The following is a 24,999-nucleotide window of genomic DNA, read 5'->3' as shown; positions in this document are numbered from 1 at the left end:
AAAGTAGAATGGAGCAAGTGAAGATTTTTGTAGAACTGAAAAAACCTGTTCTACACATTAAAAAATCAGGCGCAGGTTACAAATTAGGCGTCCAGAAGGAGGTGGGGGGGGGGAGGGAAGTCATTAAATTCTATAATAAATCCTTATTTATACTTATACAAATATTATATAAATAAATCCAACCTGAATAAACATTTATAAGAAAAGATTAAATAAACCATCTTCCTACCTGTGTGAAAGTGCTTCAGCCAGGGAGAATTCTGCAGCCGTTCGTGCCGCTGAGCGCGAGGGGGGGGGGGGGAGGAGAAAGCCATTCGTGCCGCTGAGCGGGAGGGAGAAAGCCGTTCGTGCCGCTGAGCGGGGGGGAGGAGAACGGTTTGTTGCCGTGGAGGGGAGGGAGGGGAAGGAGACAGCGGTTTGTTGCCGCGGAGGGGAGGGAGGGGAAGGAGACAGCGGCTTGTTGCCGTGGAGGGAGGGGAGGGAGGGGAAGGAAACAGCGGCTTGTTGCCGTGGAGAGAGGGGAGGGAGGGGAAGGAGACAGCGGCTTGTTGCCGTGGAGGGAGGGGAAGGAGACAGCGGCTTGTTGCCGAGGAGAGAGGGGGGAGGGAGGGGAAGGAGACAGCGGCTTGGTGCCGCGTAGGGGAGGGGAGGGAGGGGAAGGAGACAGCGGCTTGTTGCCGGGGAGGGGAGGGAGGGGAAGGAGAGAGCCGTTTGTTGCCGCGGAGGGGAGGGAGGGGAAGGAGACAGTGAGAAGGTTAGCCTCAGTGCTGATGGCAATGTGATTTTATTAAAAAATGTTCAAAAATTAAACAGCTACAAAGGACTACAAAAATGGCCGAGTGCCAATGTTTTTTTCACACTGAGCATGCGCGAACGCTCCAACGCGCACGTGCAGCGTTGCCGGCAGGAAAAAAACTAATTTAAATAGTACCCGCCCCTCCCACTTACAAAATCGGCGCGAGTGTAGGCTCCGCCCCCCTGGGCGCCATGCTAAACAGACAAGGAGCTGCAAAGTGCTCGAGAATAGCGCGTTTTTTTTCTGGCACTGTTTTAGGCGCGAAAAACGGGCGCCCAGCTCGGAGGGGCGCCCGTTTTTTATCCTGTGGAAACTTGGGCCCAGTGTGCACTTCTTGCCAATGTCACATTTGCTTCCTGTAACATTATTCCCTTCACACCTTGTTAACACTATTGTTATAAAACAGCACATCCTATAATTCAACTTGAGCAGCGCCATGAGCAATGTCATTTTATAAATATTAAATTCCAGTCTTTTTAAAAAAAAACTTCTGTAGTTACTTATAAATTTGAATTAAAATATAATTGTAACTGACTTCTGGGAAAAATTATCCAGTCATCAATTTAACATACCTCAAAACTTTCGGTTGAGGTTGTGATATTTGAAAAAAGAGCAGCATTGGTTTAATTTGCAATGGATTTGAACATTTAAATCAATCTTTCATAGGACAAAATAGAGTGTCTTGAATAAAATACATACATCAGGAAACACTAAAAAGCATCTTTGATGTTTTTTAACTGTCGAACAGCAGTGTCGACTGGAAGTTTGAAGTGCAGGTTGCTAAGACGACTGAGTATATTGAGTGTACTCTCAAACCCAGTAGAAGCCATGTAGCTCCATGGCTGGTAGTGACTTTGGACAAGTGTCCCTGACTTACAAATCAGGTTTACCCAGGAAACCAAACGCCGCTCGTTCAGCGCCATGCATATCAAGGCCTTGAATTCTGAATCCGCACTGCGCTTGTAAGGGTCATGTTCGGTAAGCACAGTGTGCACTGCAAAAAGTAAACTTTGTTTAGGAGTCACAACGCCACTTCCAGTCACTGGCAAGGCAAAGGATTGAGAGAGCTTGCGAGCAGGAGACTCTACAAAGGCGCGGCCATTTCTGGTGTTGTAGTACTTCACAAAAAGTTGCCAGGGGTGCATGGTTTGTGGAGAGGCTGTGAACGAGGGAAGGAGACACGCAATTGGTGCTAGGACCAAACTCATTCCTTGAGAGGAGGCATACAAACCGTGGCTCATCAGGTCTCGGAGAGCAACGGACAACTCTTTTCGTACAGCTGTTGTAAGTTCATTCTTCCCACCAAGACAAAGGTCACGGCTGCTGATCACATGCTCTTCAGCTGGTTGATGGTTTAAAGCCAGCTGCTTTACTTTATCCACAGCACCTTCTAATTTCAGGAGCAGTGGACTGTAGTCCTTGTTTGTCTCATCAGCCTGCCACAGTCCACGTGGGATCTGACCAGTTGCACACCCGAACTGGCTAACAGCAAATATCTGCAGTACTGCTAGTGCTCTGCGCATAATGTTTAACCCAGTCTCCCTCATCTTTCTGGCTGTTTCTGGATCCACTGTAAAACAGAAATAAAGTCAGTTTATTTTTTAAAAAGAAAAAATATTTCTAACAACAGATAATGCTTGCACTTTTTAATTCCTCATGTCAAATTAACTCAATGTCTCACAAAAGGAATTACTTCTGAAATGCAGTATCACAATAGTCCTCCACTCCAACATAACCAGATATTATTTATGGGTCTCAAAGGTAGTCTAGCTGAGTTTCCAGAGTTGTTGCTGTTGTAAATAAGGTGAAAATATTTGCTGTATTTTAAAAATGATTTTTATAAGCATTACACCGTACTTCCAAAATCTGATTATTTAAACGAGAAGTGGTTGTTTTTAAATCCACACACACATTGGGAGAAGGAGTGGGGAGGATTTTTTTTAAAACACAAATGGCTATCAGCTGCTTTTGCAATGAAGTGCTAAAAACACAGATGTCTCAATCATCCTAGTTGAATGACACTGATTATTCTCCACAAGACAAAGGCCAATAATTAACACTTTGGATAAGATGTTCTGATGATACGGTTGGCTTTTTTTAGAATATCCATGTAATGTTCTATTGAAAGCCTGAAGGGTCTGTGGGATAATGACCATGAAAAGATAGAAAAGATAGATAAAATTAGACCTCACCATGGCTTCCACCTGACAATTTTGCACTTGATGCTTTAGACGGAGTCGCTCCATGCACACTGCATGTACACCTTCCATTCTCAGTCTGTGGAGGGCTTCCTACTTCATCTGTGCAATGAAAGCATATACACACACATTACTTTGGTGAAATTTTTAGGTAGGCACTTCAATAAAGTTTTCAGGGCTTTTAAAAAAGATTTCATAGCATCAGGACATGTATGTTATTGTACTGGCTGGGGAGAAGGCTAAGATTTTAATTCCAGGGTATTAGTAAAGCAAATTAATGTATGAACAGGACTCATATTGATTTAAGATTATAATCAAAGTTACACATCACCTATCACTTGTGACCTTTGAGACTCAGTAATAAAATGGCTCCTGGCAGTTTGCTTTGACATGACCCGATAACCTTGAATGGGCAACATCAGATCTCCCTCCTGAACCCGCCAAGTTAAACAGACAAACGGCAATATAAAATGTATGATGCTGAACAGAGTCCTTTTCTGGTTACAGTTCACATGGACACATTATAGGTTTGGATGACCCAGAAACAACCTCTATACTTTTGGGGGGAGACAAGAAATATGACATTTCACATTTGAAAATTCTCTTGCTAGTTGCATTTTTGATAGCTTACTTTCACATGCCAGATTTTGATTGGCACGCACACACTTTCTGGTGCACAGCTCATCATTTATCAAATTACACAAAGGACATTGGAGATTTTTGTTGGTGGGAGGTAAGGGTGTTCCCTACCAACAAAATTGCCCACTGTCGGGCACAAATTCTTTGTATATGCGCTTTAGTTACAAAACTTTTTCTAATGCATTGTTCAGCCTTCTATCCAACTGGATATTGACCAGTCAAAGGCTCGAAAACAGATTCTGGTCTTCCCTGCCAGATAAATTAGCTCTAATACTATGTATCTGTCAAATGTCTCAAAGTGTTTCACGTGAATTATTTTGAAGTGCAATGGTATAGCACGCAGGCAAAGACAGCAGATAACCTTGCACACAAACAGCAATGACCAGTTAGTGTATTTTTGGTGGTGTTGGTTGAGGTAATTCTGGCAGAATATTGGAAAAAATTTCCTGCTCTCTGCAAAATGCCACGAGATCTTTAACATGCACTTGAAGAAGACGAGGCCTTGATTTTAATTAAATCATTTGAAGGAGTTAGCATGCTCACCTCCCTGGAAAGTAGTAACTTATAAAAATAAAAGTGTATATCCAATTCATTTTAGATTCTGAGCAGTACACTCAATCAAATTTAAACTCTCAAAACCTCTAACAATATATATATATATATATATAAAAATTTAAATAGTCATACATTCCATTTGGTGTTTTGTTGCCTTTCCCGGGTTTCTCACCGTGTACAATTACAGGCGAAGGGGCCAGTGATCTGCCCATAGCTGCGCCCCAATTGAGTGCATGACAGCAACCTGATCACTCTTCCACCAGTTTTCCCCTTCTCTCTGTGAGGAAGCTTGGCCTGTGCTCCGCAATTCTCCACAACAGCAAGGTCAAGACTGAGAATTCCACATGAATGTCTGTAATCACAAACGACTGTCCTGCTGCTACTACTTGGTATAGTGCCTTGAGGTTCTAAAATACTGTAATTCCACACCATCCTATCAAAATAAATCTTTAACCTGTAAAGATTCAATTCAATCTCTTAAAAATGTCGGCAGCTAAATTGGGCTTTTACTCCAAAAAGTCAGGAGCTTTGAACCCTTTAAAGACAAACATTAAAAAAATGTATTTAAGTGGTGCTGACAGAGGAGAACATTTTAATTTCGGGACTTGAAATCCAGAAGTGTGCCAACATTCTGAAACCACAAACTTGAATGTACTTTTTATTGTTAAGAATTGCATTAACTATGAATTGTTTCAGACATGCTGTCTGTCCAGTCAACTGGGTAAATTCTACTTCCAGTAATGTCAGCAGTGCAAAATTACAAAAAATCCACACCCAGACTACTTCTGATCAGTAATTATAATACATAAAAATTTGAGAACAAGGTGTGTCCGAGACACTGGTAAAAGTACAATTATCACCCTATATTTACAATTATGTGGAAATTCAGGTGAATACAGTTGTTTTAGATATTCCTACCCCAGTAAGGCAAGAAAATGTCAAATTTGTCGAATGTATGGGGTTTTGGATTCCTGTTTCTATGACTTCAAAATAGATGGTTTCAAATGGCTCCCTCACATTTTTCACTGCCATTCAAGGTTTATAGAATCATAGAATGGTTATAGCACAGAAGGAAGCCATTTGGCCCGTCGAGCCTGTGCACTTCAGCTAGTCCCACTCCCGCACCCCTACAAATTTGTTTCCTTCAGGTACTTATCCAATTCGCCTTTGAAAGCCATGATTGAATCTGCCTCCACCACCCTTTCAGGCCGTGCAATCCAGATCGTAACCACTCGGTGCGTAAAAAAGTTTTCCTCAGGTCACCTTGGTTTTTGTCACCTGCTCTATTACTCTGAGAACATCGTGTATAAAATATAAAAATAAAATGAAAAGCCAAGTTCTAAATGTTCTAAAGAGCAAACATTTTCTGCAAATACATGTTAGGTCAAATATTTTTAAACAGTTTGATGGTTTTCATTCTATCCTCGGTGTATTCCACTGTACAATCATAAGAAAAGTACCTGCCATTATTGGAAAACTCTGATCATGATTCCCCTCAACCATCTGAACTATATCTAGGAGAACAGCTAGCAAACAATGTGTTTCCAGACATATTCTGGTCTGTAACCATCAGCTAGGATGTGTGCAAGAATAGCTCAGTGTGGTCTAATATGTCCACCCTCCCTGTAGAGAGGTGCCTGGTCCAATCCACCAAGAATTATGGCCACAAATCCAGAACCTATCACTCTCGGTCTGTGTGTGCTGATCCTACAAGTACGTCATTCAGCAAAACAATAAATACAAATAAAAAATAAAATCATGCAAATGCTGGAAACCTGAAACAAAACAGAAAAGGCTTGGCTCTGAAGAAGGGTACAAGCCTAAAACATCGACTGTCTATTTTGTCCATAGATATACTGCATTTCCAGCTTTTTCTGTTTTTATTTCAAATAAAATTATTTAGGCAAAGGGGAACACAATTAATTTGCTCTGCTTCACAAGAGCACAAAATCTATTCATCTAATTTTACTTGCATACCGAAAGAATTGAGATTTGAAACTTTGTAAGTATATCATTCCCATTTCAATCCTAGGCTAATTGATCTTAGGATCAGTAAGTGTAATAAACACCAGTGGCTATTGAGAGCAGCACAATAGATGTACATACCTTGAAGAAAGTTGATGAACATTTCGAGGTCAGAAATCTGTGTTTTAAGCTGGTCTACCAACTGTTCCTTCACTCTCGCTGGATTCACAATTTGGGCAATTGCTGCATCGACACGTTGTCGGAGTTCTTCTGGTGACAAATTGCTAAAATCTTCATTTAGATTCACATCTAGCTTCTTAATCAATTCGTCTATGATTACCTGAAAAAAAAAAACACACATCAATGCACATTTCTTCTGTAACCCCCATCTTCCCCCTATATTTTTGGGTCTCATGTATAACTCCCACTTAAGACCGCATTGCGGCACTGGAGCTGCGGGTGGATTCACTCTGGAGCGTCCACGATGCTGAGGATGCCGTGAATAGCACTTTAGTGAGTTGGTCATACCGCAGGTAAAGGTTACACAGACAGATAGGGGATAGGTGACCAACAGGAAGAGCAGTGGAAGGAAGGTAGTGCAGAGGTCCCCTGCGGTCATCTCCCTCCAAAACAGATGCACCGTTTTGGGTACTGCTGGGGGGGGGGGGGGGGAATGACTCATCAGGGGAGGGCAGCAGCAGTCAAGTCCATGGCACCGTGGGTGGCTCTGTTACACAGGAGGGCAGGAAAAAGATTGGGAGAGCGATAGTGGTAGGGGATTCTATTGTAAGGGGAATAGATAGACGATTCTGCGGCCGTAATCGAGACTCTAGGATGGTATGTAGCCTCCCTGGTGCAAGGGTCAAGGATGTCTTGGAGCGGGTGCAGGACATTTTGGAGGGGGAGGGTGAACAGCCAGTTGTCATGGTACATATAGGTACCAACGATATAGGTAAAAAATGGGATGAGGTCCTACAAGGTGAATTTAGGGAGCTAGGAGTTAAATTAAAAAGTAGGACCTCAAAAGGTAGTAATTTCAGGATTGCTACCAGTGCCATGTGCTCGTCAGAGTAGGAATCGCAGGATAGCTCAGATGAATATGTGGCTTGAGGAGTGGTGCAGGAGGGAGGGATTCAAATTCCTGGGACAATGGAACCAGTTCTGGGGGAGGTGGGACCAGTACAAATTGGACGGTCGGCACCTGGGCAGGACCAGAACCAATGTCCTAGGGGAGTGTTTGCTATGCTGTTGGGGAGGGGTTAAACTAATATGGCAGGGGGATGGGAACCTATGCAGGGAGACAGAGGGAAGTAGAATGGGGGCAGAAGCAAAAGATAGAAAGAAGAAAAGTAAAAGTGGAGGGCAGAGAAACCCAAGGCAAAAATCAAAAAGAGTCACAATACAGCAAAATTCTAAAGGGGCAAAGTGTGTTAAAAAGACATGCCTGAAGGCTCTGTGCCTCAATGTGAGGAGTAGTCGTAATAAGGTGGATGAATTAACTGCACAGGCAGCAATGAATATGATATAATTGGCATCACAGAGACATGGCTCCATGGTGACCAAGGCTGGGAACTCAACATCCAGGGTATTCAACATTCAGGAAGGATAGACAGAAAGGAAAAGGAGGTGGGGTAATGTTGCTGGTTAAAGAGGAAATTAATGCAATAGTAAGGAAGGACATTAGCTTGGATGGTGTGGAATCTGTATGGGTGGAGTTGCGGAATACAAAAGGGCAGAAAACGCTAATGGGAGTTGTGTACAGACCACCAAACAGTAGTAGTGAGGTTGGGGACAGCAAACAAGAAATTAGGGATGCGTGCAATAAAAGTACAGCAGTTATCATGGGCAACTTTAATCTACATATAGATTGGGCTAACCAAACTGGTAGCAATACAGTGGAGCAGGATTTCCTGGAGTATATTAGGGATGGTTTTCTAGACCAGTATGTCGAGGAACCATCTGGAGGGCTGGCCATCCTAGACTGGGTGATGTGTAATGAGAAAGGACTAATTAGCAATCTTGCTGAGCGAGGCCCCTTGGGGAAGAGTGACCATAATATGGTAGAATTCTTTATTAAGATGGAGTTAATTCAGAGATGAGGGCCCTGAACTTAAGGAAAGGTAACTTCGGTGGTATGAGACTTGAATTGGCTAGAATAGACTGGCAAATGATAATTAAAGGGTTGACGGTGGATAGGCAATGGCAAACATTTAAAAATCACATGGATGAACTTCAACAATTGTACATCCCTGTCTGGAGTAAAAATAAAACTGGGAAGGTGGCTCAACCATGGCTAATGAGAAATGAAGGATAGTGTTAAATCCAAGGAAGAGGCATATAAATTGGCCAGAAAAAGCAGCAAACCTGAGGACTGGGAGAATTTTATAATTCATCAGAGGAGGACAAAGGGTTTAATTAGGAGGGGGGAAAATAGAGTATGAGTGGAAGCTTGCTGGGAACATAAAAACTGACTGCAAACGTTTCTAAAGATATGTGAAGAGAAAAAGATTAGTGAAAACAAACGTAGGTCCCTTGCAGTCAGATTCAGATGAATTTATTATGGGAAACAGAGAAATGGTAGACCAGCTGAACAAATACTTTGGTTCTGTCTTCACGAAGGAAGACACAAATAACCTTCCGGAAATACTACGGGACTGAGGGTCTAGTGAGAAGGAGGAACTGAAGGAAATCCTTATTAGGCGGGAAATTGATGGGATTGAAGGACGAATAATCCCTGGGGCCTGATAGTCTGCATCCCAGAGTACTTAAGGAAGTGGCCCTAGAAATAGTGGATGCATTGGTGATCATTTTCCAACAGTATTGAGTCTGGATCAGTTCCTATGGACTGGAGGGTAGCCAATGTAACACCACTTTAAAAAAAAAAGAGAAACAGGGAATTATAGACCAGTTAGCCTGACATCAGTAGTGGGGAAAATGTTGGAATCAATTATTAAGGATGAAATAGCAGCCCATTTGGAAAGCAGTGACAGAATCAGTCCAAGTCAGCATGGATTTATGAAAGGGAAATCATGCTTGACAAATCTTCTGGAATTTTGAGGATGTAACTAGTAGAGTGGACAAGGGAGAACCAGTGGATGTGGTATATTTGGACTTTCAAAAGGCTTTTGACAAGGTCCCACACAAGAGATTAGTGTGCAAAATTAAAGCACATGGTATTGGGGGTAATGTATTGATGTGGATAGAGAACTGGTTGGCAGACAGGAAGCAGAGAATTGGGATAAACTGGTCCTTTTCAGAATGGCAGGCAGTGACAAGTGGGGTGCCGCAGGGCTGTGCTGGGACCCCAGCTATTTACAAATATACATGAATGATTTAGATGAAGGGATTGAGTGTAATATCTCCAAGTTTGCAGATGACACTAAACTGGGTGCCGGTGTGCGCTGTGAGGAGGACACCAAGAGGCTGCAGGGTGACTTGGACAGGTTAGGTGAGTGGGCAAATACATGGCAGATGCAGTATAATGTGGATAAATGTGAGGTTATCCACTTTGAGGGCAAAAACATGAAGGCAGAATATTATCTGAATGGCGGTAGATTAGGAAAAGGGGAGGTACAACGAGACCTGGGTGTCATGGTACATCAGTCATTGAAAGTTGGCGTGCAGGTACAGCAGACGGTGAAGGCGGCAAATGGTATGTTGGCTTTCATAGCTAGAGGATTTGAGTATAGGAGCAGGGAGGTCTTACTGCAGTTGTACAGGGCCTTGGGCGAGGCCTCACCTCGAATATTGTGTTCAGTTTTGGTCTCCTAATCTGAGGAAGGACGTTCTTGCTATTGAGGGAGTGCAGCGAAGGTTCACCAGACTGATTCCTGGGATGGCAGGACTGACATATGAGGAGAGACTGGATCGACTGGGCCTGTATTCACTGGAGTTTAGAAGGATGAGGGGGGATCTCATAGAAACATGTAAAGTCCTGATGGGACTGGACAGGTTAGATGCAGGAAGAATGTTCCCGATGTTGGGGAAGTCCAGAACCCGGGGACACAGTCTAAGGATAAGGGGTAAGCCATTTAGGACCGAGATGAGGAGAAACTTCTTCGCTCAGAGAGTTGTTTGCGGTAGGGAACCGCAGAGAGTTGTTGATGCCAGTTCATTGGATATATTCAAGAGGGAGTTAGATATGGCCCTTACGGCTAAAGGGATCAAGGGATATGGAGAGAGTCAGAGGAGATGTATTAGCATGGATAGAGAATTGGCTGGCGAACAGAAAGCAGAGAGTCGGGATAAATGGGTCCTTTTCAGGTTGGAAATCGGTGGTTAGTGGTGCGCCACAGGGATCGGTGCTGGGACCACAACTGTTTACAATATATATAGATGACCTGGAGGAGGGGACAGAGTGTAGTGTATCAAAATTTGCAGATGACACAAAGATTAGTGGGAAAGCGGGTTGTGTAGAGGACACAGAGAGGCTGCAAAGAGATTTAGATAGGTTAAGCGAATGAGCTAAGGTTTGGCAGATGGAATACAATGTCGGAAAATGTGAGGTCATCCACTTTGGAAAAAAACACAGTAAAAGGGAATATTATTTGAATGGGGAGAAATTACAACATGCTGCGGTGCAGAGGGACCTGGGGGTCCTTGTGCATGAATCCCAAAAAGTTAGTTTGCAGGTGCAGCAGGTAATCAGGAAGGCGAATGGAATGTTGGCCTTCATTGCGAGAGGGATGGAGTACAAAAGCAGGGAGGTCCTGCTGCAACTGTATAGGGTATTGGTGAGGCCGCACCTGGAGTACTGCGTGCAGTTTTGGTCACCTTACTTAAGGAAAGATATACTAGTTTTGGAGGGGGTACAGAGACGATTCACTAGGCTGATTCCGGAGATGAGGGGGTGACCTTATGATGATAGATTGAGTAGACTGGGTCTTTACTCGTTGGAGTTCAGAAGGATGAGGGGTGATCTTATAGAAACATTTAAAATAATGAAAGGGATAGACAAGATAGAGGCAGAGAGGTTGTTTTCACTGGTCGGGAAGACTAGAACTAGGGGGCACAGCCTCAAAATACGGGGGAGCCAATTTAAAACCGAGTTGAGAAGGAATTTCTTCTCCCAGAGGGTTGTGAATCTGTGGAATTCTCTGCCCAAGGAAGCAGTTGAGGCTAGCTCATTGAATGTAGTCAAATCACAGATAGATAGATTTTTAACCAATAAGGGAATTAAGGGTTATGGGGAGCGGGCGGGCAAGTGGAACTGAGTCCACGGGCAGATCAGCCATGATCTTGTTGAATGGCGGAGCAGGCTCGAGGGGCTGGATGGCCTACTCCTGTTCCTAATTCTTATGTTCTTATGAAAACAGGAAAGGGGTACTGAGGTGAATGATCAGCCATGATCTTATTGAATGGTGGTGCAGGCTCGAAGGGCCGAATGGCCTACTCCTGCACCTATTTTCTATGTTTCTCAGAGGGCAGGCAAATATTCCGCTTTCAGGATTCTCTCAATGTAACTGGCCACCACAAGGTTTAGACAACACTCCTGATAATCCCTCCTCCGGTGAGCAGAGACAGTGATCTGTATGGAAAATCTCTGCTCTCTTTCCACCCTAATATGTATCTGATATGTGGCGAATTACAGCTCCAAACTGGTGTCTTACCATTATACAGCCCAACACCATGTGTCAGCCGTGGCACCACTCACCCAGGAGGCAGAAAGTTGTGGGTACAAGCCCCACTCCAGAGACAAGCACATAATCTCGGCTGGCACTTCTGCGCAGTACTGAGGGAGTGCTGCACTGTCAGAGGTGTTAAGTTGTGGATGAGATGTTAAACCTAGGCTCTTCAGGTGGACGTAAAAGATCCCACAGCACTATTTAAAGAATAGGGAGATTCTCCCAGTGTTTTGGTCAAAATTTATCCTCAATCAATACCACTAAAACAGATAATCTGGTCATTTATAATAAATGTGCTTTGAGTGAGTTTGCTGTGTACAAATTGGCTGGTGTGCTTCTTATATTCCAATAGTGACTACACTTCAAAAGTTCTTCATTGGTTGTAAAGTGCTGTGGAATATCCCAAGGTGAAAGGCGCTATATAAATGCAAGTCATTTTTTCCCCCCCTCTTAGCTGATGTTACTTCGGAACATAGAAACAGAAGTAGGTCATTCCACCCCTCAAGCCTGTTCCACCATTCAATTAGATCATGGTTGATCTGTATCTTAACTCCATCTTCCCACCTTGGTTCTGTAACCGTTAAAACACTTGCCAACAAAAATCTATCAATCTCAGTTTTGAAATTTTCAATTGATCTAGCTTTTGGGGAGAGATAGTTCCAGATTTCCATTACCCCAATAGTTTATAGTTAGTTGTTGAGGTACTAACTTCTGTTTCACCTCAACAATTAATTAAACAACCCTTTATATTAGTAGTTGGTTATCTTGAAGCTTAGGAAGGTCCAAGTCTAAGCACTGAGGCTGTTGGAATTTTAGTGCAGTTATTATTGCTTGATTATACCTCTAGACTAAATTGATCATAGATGAAATGAGAACATGTGTCTGCAGTACACCGTGACTTTCAATAGTACACAGTCACAAGCCTCACCCGCTGGCGCTCTAGGACTACTGACTGGGGGAGGGATTCATAGCTGCCCTCCTGGTAAGCAAATGTCTCCAAATCATCCAACTGTGTCTTTAACTGTATAATCAGCTCCCTCTGTTTCTGACGTTGGGCCTCTAGTCGCTCAAGTTTCTCCCTTTCAGTCTGAAACGCAAACATAAAATAGATCAAATGGACATCTGTAGTGTATTTGAAATACTGCTCAAGAAAACAAAACACAATTTTAGACTCTCCCATGGGAAAACTGCAGTCTTCCTATCCAAAAACATAAATATATGTCCATAAATTGCATAGAAACAAAAAAAAACTATTAAAAAAATATACATAGTCATTGAATACAGAACTTTGATTAAAAAAATCGGAATGTCTGAATACTGAAACTGAATGAAATTAATGAACCAAGCTGGAAAATACTGAATGAAAGTTATCCAAATACATCAAATGCAGCTCCATCCTACAGTAAAAACTCGATAAATGCAACCTATTGGGACAGGATAAAGCAATGACCTAAAGCAATAGCAACGTTATCAGTTGAACTATATATGATAAGAACAGAAGAGATAGGAGCAGTAGGTGGCCATTTGGCCCCTCGATCCTGCTCCGCCATTTAATAAGATCATGGCTGCTCAGCTCCACTTCCCTGCCCGCTCCCCATAACCCTTTACTCCCTTATCGTTCAAAAATCTGTCTATCTCCACCTTAAATATATTCAATGACCCAGCCTCCACAGCTCTCTGGGGTAGAGAATTCCACAGATTTATGACGCTCTGAGAAGAAATTTCTCCTCATCTGAGTTTTAAATGGATGACCCCTTACTCTGAAACTATGCCCTCTAGCTCTAGATTTCCCCACGAGGGGAAATATCCTCTCTGCATCTGCCTTGTCGAGCCCTCTCAGAATCTTATACGTTTCAATAAGATCATCTCTCATTTTTCTAAACTCCAATGAGTATAGGCCTAACCTGCTTAACCTTTCTTCATAAGTCAACCCCTTCATCTCAGGAATCAACCTAGTGAACCTTCTCCAAACTGCTTCCAATGCAAGTATAGCCCTCCTTAAATAAGGAGACCAACATTGTATGCAGTACTCCAGGTGTGGCATCACCAATACCCCATACAGTTGTAGCAGGACTTCTCTGCTTTTATACTTTATACCCCTTGCAATAAAGGCCAACATTCCATTTGCCTTCCTGATTACTTGCTGTACTTGCATACTAACTTTTTGTATTTCATGCACAAGGACCCCCAGGTCTCCTCTGTACTGCAGCATTTTGTAATTTCTCTCCATTTAAATAATAATTTGCTTATTTTTTCTTCCTGCCAAAGTGGATAACCTCACACTTTGCCACATTGTACTCCATTTGCCAAATGTTTGCCCACTCAGCCTGTCTATATCCCTTTGCAGATTTTATTGTGTCCTCTCCTCACAACTAGCTTTCCCACCCATCTTTGTATCATCAGTAAACTTGGCTAAATTACCCTTGGTCCTTCATCCAAGTCATTAATATAGATTGTAAATAGTTGAGGACCCAGCACCGATCCCTGCGGCACCCCAATAGTTACCGTTTGCCAACTGGAAAATGACCGATTTATCCCGACTCTCTGTTTTCTGTTCGGTAGCCAATCCGCTATCCATGCTAATATATTACCCCCGACCCCGTGAACTTTTATCTTGTGCAGTAACCTTTTATGTGGCACCTTATCGAATGCCTTCTGGAAATCCAAATACACCATATTCACTGGTTCCCCCTTATCCATCCTGCTCGTTACATCCTCAAAGAACTCCAGCAAATTTGTCAAACATGATTTCCCTTTCATAAAACCATGCTGACTCTGCTTGACCGTATTATGCTTTTCCAAATGTCCTGCTACTGCTTCCTTAATAATGGACTCTAGCATTTTCCCAACAGATGTGAGGCTAACTGGTCTATAGTTTCCTGCTCTCTGTTTGCCTCCTTTTTTTAAAAAAAATAGGGGTGTTACATTTGCGGTTTTCCAATCCGCTGGGTCTTCCCCAGAATCCAGAGAATTTTGGTAGATGACAACCAATGCATCCACTATTTCTGCAGTTACTTCTTTTAAGACCCTAGGATGCAAACCATCAGGTCCAGGGGACTTGTCCGCTTTTAGTCCCATTATTTTACCGAGTATTTTTTCTTTAGTGATAGTGATATAGTGATTGTTTCTCTCTCCCTATAGCCCCTTGATTATCCATTATTGGGATGTTTTTAGTGTCTTTTACTGTGAAGACCGATATTTGTTCAAAGTCTCTGCCATTTCCCTGTTCCATTATTAATTCCCCTGTCTCATCCTCTAAGGGACCAATGTTTACTTTAGCTACTCTCTTCCTTTTTATAAGCCTATAGAAGTTATTACTGCTTTTATATTTCTTGTTAGTTTACTCTCATACTCTATCTTCCCTCTCTATTATTATTTTTTGAGTCATCCTTTGCTTGTTTAAAAAATGTTCCCAATTCTCTGGCCTCCCACTAATCTTGGCCACTTTGTATGCCATTGTTTTCAATTTGATACCATCCTATACTTCCTTAGTTAGCCACGGATGGTTGTCCCTTCTCAGTCTTTCCTTCTCACTGGAATAGATTTTTGTTGATTTATGAAATATCTCCTAAAATGTCTGCCACTGCTTATCAACTGTCTTACACTTTAATCTATTTTCCCAGTCCACTTTAGCCAACTCTGCCTTCACACCTTTTTAGTCTCCTTTATTTAAGCTTAGGACACCGGTTTGAGATCCAAATTTCTCACCCTCCAACTGAATTTGAAATTCAACCATGCTATGATCACTCTTTCCAAGAAGATCCTTTACTACAAGATAATTTATTAATCCTGTCTCATTACACAGTATCAGATCCAGGATAGCCTGTTCCCTGGTTGGTTCCACAACGTACTGGTCAAGGAAGCCATCCGGATACACTCTATGAACTCTTCCTCAAGGCTACCTTGACCAATTGGATTTGTCCAATCAATATGAAGATTAAAATCGCCTATGATTATTGCCGTACCTTTCTTACAAGCCTCCATTATTTCTTGATTTATACTCCGTCCAACAGTGTAGCTACTGTTAGAGGCCGAAAGGCTATGCCCACCAGTGACTTCTTCCCCTTATTATTCCTCATCTCCACCCAAACTGATTCTACATCTTGATCTTCTGAGCCAGTATCATTTCTCACTCCTGCACTGATCTCATTCTTTATTAACAGAGCTACCCCACCTCCTTTTTCTTTCTGTCTATCTCTCCGAATTGTCAAATACCCCTGAATATTCAGTTCCCAGCCTTGGTCTCCTTGCAACCACGTCTCTAATGGCTATCAGATCATACTTATTTATATCTATTTGTGCCGTCAACTCATCTATCTTATTACGAATGCTGCCTGCAGCCAGATAAAGATCTTTTAATTTTGCCTTTTTACCATTTTCCCCTGCTTTGACCCCACTTTCTGATACTCTTATTTTTATACATTCTGTCCCTTCCTGTCACACTCTGGTTATCATTTCCCCCATTGCTACCCTGCTCTATTGCCGCCTTCTTGCTCTTTGACTTTTCAAATTTCTGCTCACCTGAACCTTCCCTCTCTTCACCGCCCCCCCCGCCCCCCACACTTTTAGTTTAAAGCCCTCGCCACAGCCCTAGTTATTCGATTCACCAGGACACTCGTCCCAGCATGGTTCGCGTGAAGCCCGTCCCAACGGAACAGCTCCCTCTTACCCCAGTACTGGTGCCAGTGCCCCATGAATTGAAACCCATTTCTCCCACACCAGTCTTTGAGCTACAAGTTCATCTCTCTGATCTTATTTATCCTATGCAGATTTGATCGTGGCTCAGGTATTAATCAGATTACCACCTTTGTGGTTCTGCTTTTTAATTTAGCCCCCAGCTGCTTATACTCCCTCAGCAGAACCTCTTTCTTTATCCTACCTATGTTGTTAGTACCTACGTGGACCACGACAACTGAATCTTCCCCCTCCCACTCCAAGTTCCTCTCCAGCCCAGAGATGTAGTCCTTAACCTTGGCACCGGGTAGGCAACACAGCCTTCGGGACTCACGCACTCGGCTGCAGAGAACAGTATCTATCCCCCCTAATGATACTGTTCCCTACCACAACATTTCTTTTTACTCCCCCTACTTGAATGGCCCCCTGTACCACGGTGCTGTGGTCAGTTTGCTCATCCTCCCTGCAGTCCTTGCTCTCATCCAAACAGGGAGTAAGAGCCTTGTACCTGTTGGACAAGAGCAAGGGCTGAGGCTCCTCCATTACTACCTCCTGGGTCCCCATACCTGCCTCGCTCGTAGTTACACCCTCCTGGCCTTGAGCATGGACCAAATTTGAATTATTGAAACTCGGGGGTGTGACTGCCTCCTGGAATACAGCGTCCAGGTAACTCCCTCTCCCTGATGTGTCGCAGTGTCTGAAGCTTGGATTCCAGGTCATCAACACGGAGCCGAAGTTCCTCGAACTGCAGACACTTACTGCAGATGTGGTCGCCGTGGACCTCATTGGGGTCCCACATGCAGCAGCAGTAACACATCGCCTGCCCTGCCATCTTTAACATATTTAATTAATTAGCCCGATCGAGAACACCGACGTTGGTGCGTCTATCCTCCCAGTGGATTCGCAGGATCTTGCGGGGGCAGCGCTGGTGGTACATCTCCAGCGCTTTGTGGGGTCTACTGTATATGGTCCACATCTCTGAGCCATATAGGAGGGCAGGTATCACTACTGTCCTGTAGACCAACATCCCCAGCATCGAAGCACTGACCACACTCGAACAGCTCCGTTGGGCGGGCCACATCATCCGCATGCCCGACACGAGACTCCCAAAGCAAACGCTCTACTTGGAACTCCTACATGGCAAAAAAGGTGGGCAGAAGAAACATTTCAAGGACACCCTCAAAGCCTCCTTGATAAAGTGCAACATGCCCACCGGCACCTGGGAATCCCTGGCCCAAGACTGCCCTAAGTGGAGGAAGAGCATCCGGGAGGGTGCTAAGCACCTCGAGTCTTGTCGCCGAGAGCATATAGAAACCAAACGCAGACAGCGGAACGGCAAACCAGGCTCCCCACCCACCCTTTCCTTCAACCACTGTCTGTCCCACCTGTTAGAGACTGTAATTCCTGTAATGGACTGTACAGTCACCTGAGAACTCACTTTTAGAGTGGAAGCAAGTCTTCCTAGATTTTGAGGGACTGCCTATGATGATGATTTAATTAAAGTTGATGATTTGAAGTTTTCAACGTTTAATTTTTAAGCCCAGCTCTTAATTTAAACCAATGCCCAAGAAAAGAGAGGAAAAACTGACCAACCAATCACTTCTCTGCTTTCCTGTGAATTCACACTTTGAATCTTTTGACTTCTTATGATTTGTGGTGACTGTTCTGTTGTCCTTTCAATGCTGAATATTCTAGTAGCTTTAAAAATATCAATTTAATTTTTAACAACATTTACAAAAAAAAAACAAATTTTACCATCTTTAAATATGGAATATAGCAAGTTCCTCCCAACTCCTGTTCAAACTCACACCACCACTCTCCCCTCCAATTTCATGCTGGGACATATTTGCCCTATTCCAATTTTATGCTGGCTTGGTCATTTCTCTCCCCTCCCCAACTTCATGCTGGCATTCTCCCACCTACAATGTGGCACCTTGCTTCTCACGCCTTACCCGTGAACTTACCCAACCCATCTTCTAATTGCTGTCACTAATTCTCTTTCTCTCCTGTTCCTACAGACATAGGCCAATGGACACCTCTGGATCTCATTGGAACATAGGGACAGGAGAAGGCCATTCAGCCCCTCGAGTCTATTCCACCATTCAATATCATGGCTAATCTGCAACCCAACTCCATATACCCATCTTTGGTCCATATCCCTTTGATTAACAAAAAGCTATCAATCTCAGATTTAAAATTAACAGCTGATCCAGCATCAGTTGTCGTTTGCGGAAGAGAGTTCCAAACGTCTATCACCCTTTGTGTGTGGAAGTGTTTCCTAATTTCACTCCTGAAAGGTCTGGCTCCAATTTGTAGACTATGCCTCTTCTCCCTAGAATCCCCAAAAGGAAATAATTTCTCTCTATCTACTCGATCAGTTCCCCTTAATATCTTGAAAACTTCGATCAGATTACCCCTTAACCTTTTAAATTCTTGGGAATACAACTCTAATTAGTGTAATCTCTCCTCGTAACTTAACTCTTGAAGTTCTGGTATCATTCTGGTAAACCTACGCTGCACTCCCTCGCCAAGGCCAATATATCCTTCCTCCGGTGTGGTGTCCAGACCTGCTCACAGTGCTCCAGGTGTGGTCTAACCAGGGCTTTGTACAGCTGCAGCATAACTTCTACCCACTTGTATTCTAGTCCTCTAGATATAAAGGCCAGCATTCCATTAGACTTTGATTATTTTCTGAATCTGTTCATGACATTTTAATGATCTATATACCCGGACCCGCAAGTCTATTTGGACATCCACTGCTTTTAGCTTTTCACCATTTAGAAAGTACCCTGTTCTATCCTTTTTAGGTCCAAAGTGGATGACCTCACATTTGCTTACATTGAAATCCATTTGCCACAGTTTTGCCCGTTCACTTAATCTATCCTTTGTAATTTTATGCTTTCATCTACACTGTGTACAATGCCGCCTATCTTTGTCTCATCGGCAAATTTGCATACATGATTTTCTATGCCCTCATCAAAATCGTTAAGATATTTTGAATAGTTGAGGCCCCCAACACAGATCCCTGCGGGACATCACTAGTCACACCCTACCTATTATCCCTACTCTCTGTATCCTGCCACTCAGCCAATTTCCTAATAAGGTCAATAATTTGCCCTCAATTCCATGGATAATTACCTTAGATAACAGTCTCTTATGTGGGACATTATCAAATGCCTTCTAGAAGTCATATAAATAACATCCATAGACCTTCCCTAGTACACTACTTTAGTGACCTCTTCAAAAAATTCAATCAGGTTTGTCAGGCATGGCCTACTTTTCACAAATCCATGCTGGCTCCTCTGATCAACTGAAAATTTGAGGTGTTCAATTTCCTGACAACTGATATTGGGCTAACTGGTCTGCAATTTCCTGGTCTCCCCCTCTCGCCGTTCTTAAATGTCGGAGTGACATGCGCAATTTTCCAATCTAAAGGAACTGTTCCTGAATCTAGAGAACTTTGGAAGATTATAGTTAGGGCACCTGCAATGAATTCCTTTAAAAGTCTGGGATGGAAGCCAACCTGGGAAGTTGTCACTCTTTAGTATCATTATTTTCTTTACTCACATTAATTTTATTGAGTCCTTGTCCTTGATTAAATATTACTTTCCTTGGGATTTCCGGCATCCTATCCTCTTCTACTGTAAATACTGATGCAAAGTAATTATTCAACATATCCACCATTTCCTTATCATCACTAACAATATCACCCCTTTCAGTTTTTAAGGGGCCAACATTGCTTTTGACTACCCTCTTTTTCCTAAGGTAATTGTAAAAATTCTTCGTATTGATCTTGATATCCCTTGCAAGTTCCCTTTCATATACTCCCTTTTTGTCGCTCTCATTGCCTGTGTTTTGTGACCCTTTGCTGTTCTTTGTATCTTTCCAAGTCGCCAGGACCTGTGCCATTTTTTGCATTTTTAAATGCTTTTTCTTTTAGTTTTATGCTTTACCTCTTTCGTTGTCCATGGCTTTTTTTTGGCAAGCAGAGCTCTTGCCCCTCGGGGGTATAAACTGGTCTGTATCACATTTATTTTTTTCAACATCTCCCACTGATCTTCAGTCGTTTCACCCATTAACAGATTTTCCCAGTTTACTGTGGACAGTCTCTACTTCATCCCGTTGAAGTCGTCCTTCCCTAAATCATGAATCTTAGTCGTCATTTTACATTTCTCCTTTTCAAATGCTTCATTAACTCGGTCATATTATGATCACTTTTGGATAAATGTTCACACAGTTAGGCTGTTACTTAAATCTGGTTCTTTACTAAATCTAATATGGCTTTCCCCCTTGTTGCCTCCAGGACATATTGTTGTAGAACACTATCCTGGGCACACTTATAGGTGCTAGTCTGCTTATCCCAAACTATATGAAAGTTAAAATTCCCCATTAAAACCACTCTGCCTTTGCTACACGCTTGTCTATTCCTGATGGTTTCAATCACCAGTACACCCTCCTCTAATAGTACACAGCACTAGATCCACTCTCATCCCTGTACCCAGCCAGCCGAGGCCCAACATGAACATATATGCGGCTCGCCAAAGTCGGAGTATTACCCCAACCCAACATATGGCACTCTGCCTCAGCACTGCATTTCCCAGCCATGCTAGCTCCAAACCCCAACAGCACCAACCCTGAGGCAGCACCAGGGCCACCCACCACCATCCAGGGGTGGCTCCGCATCCAGTCAGGCATCTGCAATCCTGACACAACATGGTAATGGATCCTGCTGTGTCCTACCTCATATTTTGACATGGAACAGTCAATGTATGCTTTTCTTGCACATCTGATACAATCTGAAAGATTTATTTCAGACAAATAAAAACCTGTTGCTGAAAACAAACTTGCAGATTGTAGAAGGAAGGGAAGAAGCTCAACAGCTCTGAGGCCTTGGGGGAATAAAAGTGTAATAAAACTACATTAACTTAAATAATGATGTAAAAAAAAAGGTCTTATCAGACACACGCTCAAGAGTCCCAGAACAGAACATGCTCATGCAGGGCAAGCAATTCAGACTTGCAGCTTTCTGTTTAAAGCATACAAGGACCATACAGACATGCAAATTACATTTTGACAGTTCCTGAACCATGCACACTATAGTCTACTACTTTTGAATCAAAGTCGCTTAATTTAAATTCTCAGTTAATTCAGTAATTTTAAAACAAAATTTCCACCTCGCTGTGTTAATTACATCACTTAATTCAAACTACTGGCTAATTCAAGTTTTAGTGCAAAAAATAAATGAATTATCAGTAATCTGTGTTCACAACAATTTCATTTGTTATGCATAAAAAATTAAACTTGGAATGTAAACTTACCAAACCTTCCTGTAGTTCAGGCATGATCAATAAGAAAAAAGATTAGATTAATTTGATATACAGTATTACAATTATGTAATTGTTTCAAATTTCAGGTGTTAAATCAGCAATATCAGCTTCTTTGAAATTTATGTTCCTGTTTATTTATTGAACCATGCTGCACGTGTAACATTTTCAATCCTATGCCTGAACACAAATCAAGTGGAAAATGTTACCATTTGCAATTTTGGCCAGTTGCTGATAATTGTCTGTTGTGATTATTCCTTAGGATTGCTGCTGATTACGTTTAGAAATGTATTGGATCTCACATCTGTGGTACTTACTTTTCTTTGATCCAAAGAACTTTGTAATTTATGGCTCCTTGAATTGACATATATAAAAAAATAATTCAATGCATCAAAATTTTGTGAAAGACCCAATATTAAACATTTAAAGATGTAACATGTAAAAATTACATTGATCTATGTCACTTGTTGGAGATTATTACTGTTCTGATATCACTTATGATACTACCTTTAATATCACACCTATATGCATAATACATAATATCGGGTAGTATCAATTCCACTAAAGTAGGCAGGTTGGGTTATTATTAGTATTGAGGCCAAAGCTGAGTAATGGAAAATCAGTCTTTTTTTTTTAAATAAGAAATTTGAGTGAAAAGTACACATCATTAAGGTTCGTTGGGGGCGGGGGAAGATCGCAGCAAACAAAACAGAAAAATTGTTAATACTCATCAGCATTTTTTGTTTAAATGTTAAATGCAGAGTACACACCTGAATTGTCATAACCTGCCTTTTCTCTTTACAGATGCTGACTGACTGGTGTGTATTTCCAGCTTTTTCCATTGTTCAGATTTCCAGTCTGTCCTTTTTATTTTACAATAGTAGGTAATGTAGGCTTTGGCTTCAAACATCCAGCAACTGTAATATTCTGAATATTTGATTTGCAGTTACAATTTGAATATATTTGTGAAATTGCAAATAAGCATTCAAAATACATTTGTTTTCTCAAGTCCATCACTCTGACTTTAAAAAAGATTAACCTTGATTGTTGATATTCATGCCAAGTGACTTAAATATAACCATTCAGAAAATACAATAACAAGTATGGTAATAATTCTCTTGAGAATTCCAATCAGTACTGAAGTGTTTGAAAAAAAAACAGTTTAATTACTCAGAGAGGACTGCGCATGTCATAACGCGCTGTGGGTTTATTTAGGATCATTTTTAATGCAATCTCAATTATCTGTATCTTTCTTCAGAAACTGCAACGTGCAATTTGTGGAAGCAGTATTCAGATATTTTCATCTTTGAAATACAGTACATCTGTACAACTTCTGTTTGACACTTGGGATCATTCTCACGATGGCAATGTGCTGAATATGCACAATACAATCTGAGGTAGGACAATTATTTGTTGACATCTGTTAAACATACAGATAAGAAATACGTTCTGCAGTTAACATTCCAAAATATTGCTGAAGAGTATTCAAGAGGCTCACTGGTGTATTAACAAGCTGTGTCACAGATTACTAAAATGCTAGTTAAGACCCACAATTCTACTCATGACGTATTCTGGATCTTAACAGGGTCATCACCAAGAAGCACTAATCACAGCCAAGTAGCTTCCCGATATGGGAGGAACAGTTAGAGCGGCTTGGAGCTATTGACTACTTTCAGAACTGTGTTAGCAGAGTTACTTGCCAACTTTTCTGCTGGGGAACAGTGTACTGCACTGGGGGACCTAATGAGGGGAGAAAAATAATTGGAAAATAGAAACGTGAATACAGCATATAATGTGCTTTCCAATAGAATCCCTACATTTTGGACTCTGATTTCGAAATTCCTTTTAGATCCACAGAACCACAAATGATCACATGAATTACAGCAACAATTCTGCTAAATTAGTGAATTGTAACTAGCAAAACAGTTTTGGTCAAATGCATGAAATGTTTGTGCTGCAATATTTGCATAATGACTTCTATATATACACACAATTAAATTAGGTGATGATTATAATGCAGCATCAGTAAATTCGTCAATACATTAGTAAAAGTGCATCTAATTATCCAGAATCACATTTGAGATACAAGTGGTAACGACCAGTAATTTTACACAATTGGCGGTGTCAGGTAATAGAAGAACTATTGACTACAGGGAGATTCTGGTATACTGAAGCCATATCATATAGCCAGGTGAAACTTATATAGCCAGGTCGTGTCTTTGAAATTCAGTCCACTATAACGACTGTTTATATGCAATACAAACAGGTTAAAATCTCAATTACATAGCTAGGAAGGTGATAACTAACAAAAGTAATTAAAAAAATTGAGCTGTGCATTTTGTTGCAGCGAGTTTTCAATTAAGAGTGTGCAATTCGAAGTAGGTCAGCTTGACAGATCTGGGCATTTTCATGTACTCTCAAGTTACAAATTGGCAAACAGTTGTTGAGCAACAAAGCGTAGGAGGAGGGAAGGGGGGGGGGGGGTGGAACCTGCCCTTGTAACAATGGGGTTATGGAGTGGAGGGGCATCCAGCAAACACTTCAGATTTGTAATGTAGCTCATGTAATTGATTTGTTGTGCACCGTGTGAACTTTCCCATAATTTTTTATTCCAGAAAAAGTTGGGCTTTTTAAAAAAAATATATTTTTTTTTAAAATAAAAAGAGTTGCATTCAAATTTGGCCAGGTCTGTGAAAGATGGGAGTTTGCGGATCAAGCTCCTGCGGCTGGTCGGGTGAAGCAGATGTCCCGGGTACATCCTTACCGCAGTGTCCAGCTGTGGCCCATCCAGTGCCCGGGTGACGAAGGGTTGCGGGCAGCCCTTGAAGGCGAAGTCCTCCAGCTCCTTCAGCAGCCGCTCCTTCTGGTCGCTCTGGGCGCTGACGATCTGCTTGAGGCGGAACTGGACCTGGGCGAAGTGCGAGGTGAGGGCAAGCAGCGACGAGTTGAGCAGCTCCTGCTCGCCCTGCAGCCGCTGCATCTTCTCCGCCATTACCGCCGCGCCGCCCAGCGGGCCGGCTTCAGGAGGCCCGGCTCTCCCTTTCTCCGCCGCCGCCTCTTCCTCTTCCCCCTCGGGGCTCGCCACCGCCCCAACCGGGGCCCAGCGCTCGCCGGCCAGCCTCTCGGAATCCGACAGCGACATGTCGTCCATCCTCGGCCCTCGATATTCGCGGCTCTTGGCAGCGGCTCTCAAAGCGGCCGCAAACCGCTCGCCATTTTTTGCG

The 24,999-nt window shown here is 42.4% G+C and overlaps 1 protein-coding gene across 1 annotated transcript; it reads right to left on the bottom strand.

The window, feature by feature from the left end:
- Positions 1-526: 526 nt before the first annotated feature.
- rundc1 (RUN domain containing 1) lies at positions 527-24,991 on the bottom strand. Its single transcript, XM_070864361.1, has 5 exons — positions 24,540-24,991; positions 12,706-12,864; positions 6,295-6,493; positions 2,989-3,096; positions 527-2,366 (listed from the first exon to the last, which is right to left on the bottom strand). The coding sequence occupies exons 1-5, from the start codon at positions 24,924-24,926 to the stop codon at positions 1,507-1,509; spliced, it is 1,713 nt and encodes a 570-aa protein (XP_070720462.1). The 5' UTR covers positions 24,927-24,991; the 3' UTR covers positions 527-1,506.
- Positions 24,992-24,999: the final 8 nt, after the last annotated feature.

Source organism: Pristiophorus japonicus, chromosome 21 (genome assembly GCF_044704955.1).
Source record: "Pristiophorus japonicus isolate sPriJap1 chromosome 21, sPriJap1.hap1, whole genome shotgun sequence".
Lineage (NCBI taxonomy): Eukaryota > Metazoa > Chordata > Chondrichthyes > Pristiophoridae > Pristiophorus > Pristiophorus japonicus.
The sequence above is the reverse complement of the archived record's forward strand: the minus strand, read 5'-3'. Positions and strand labels throughout refer to the sequence as shown.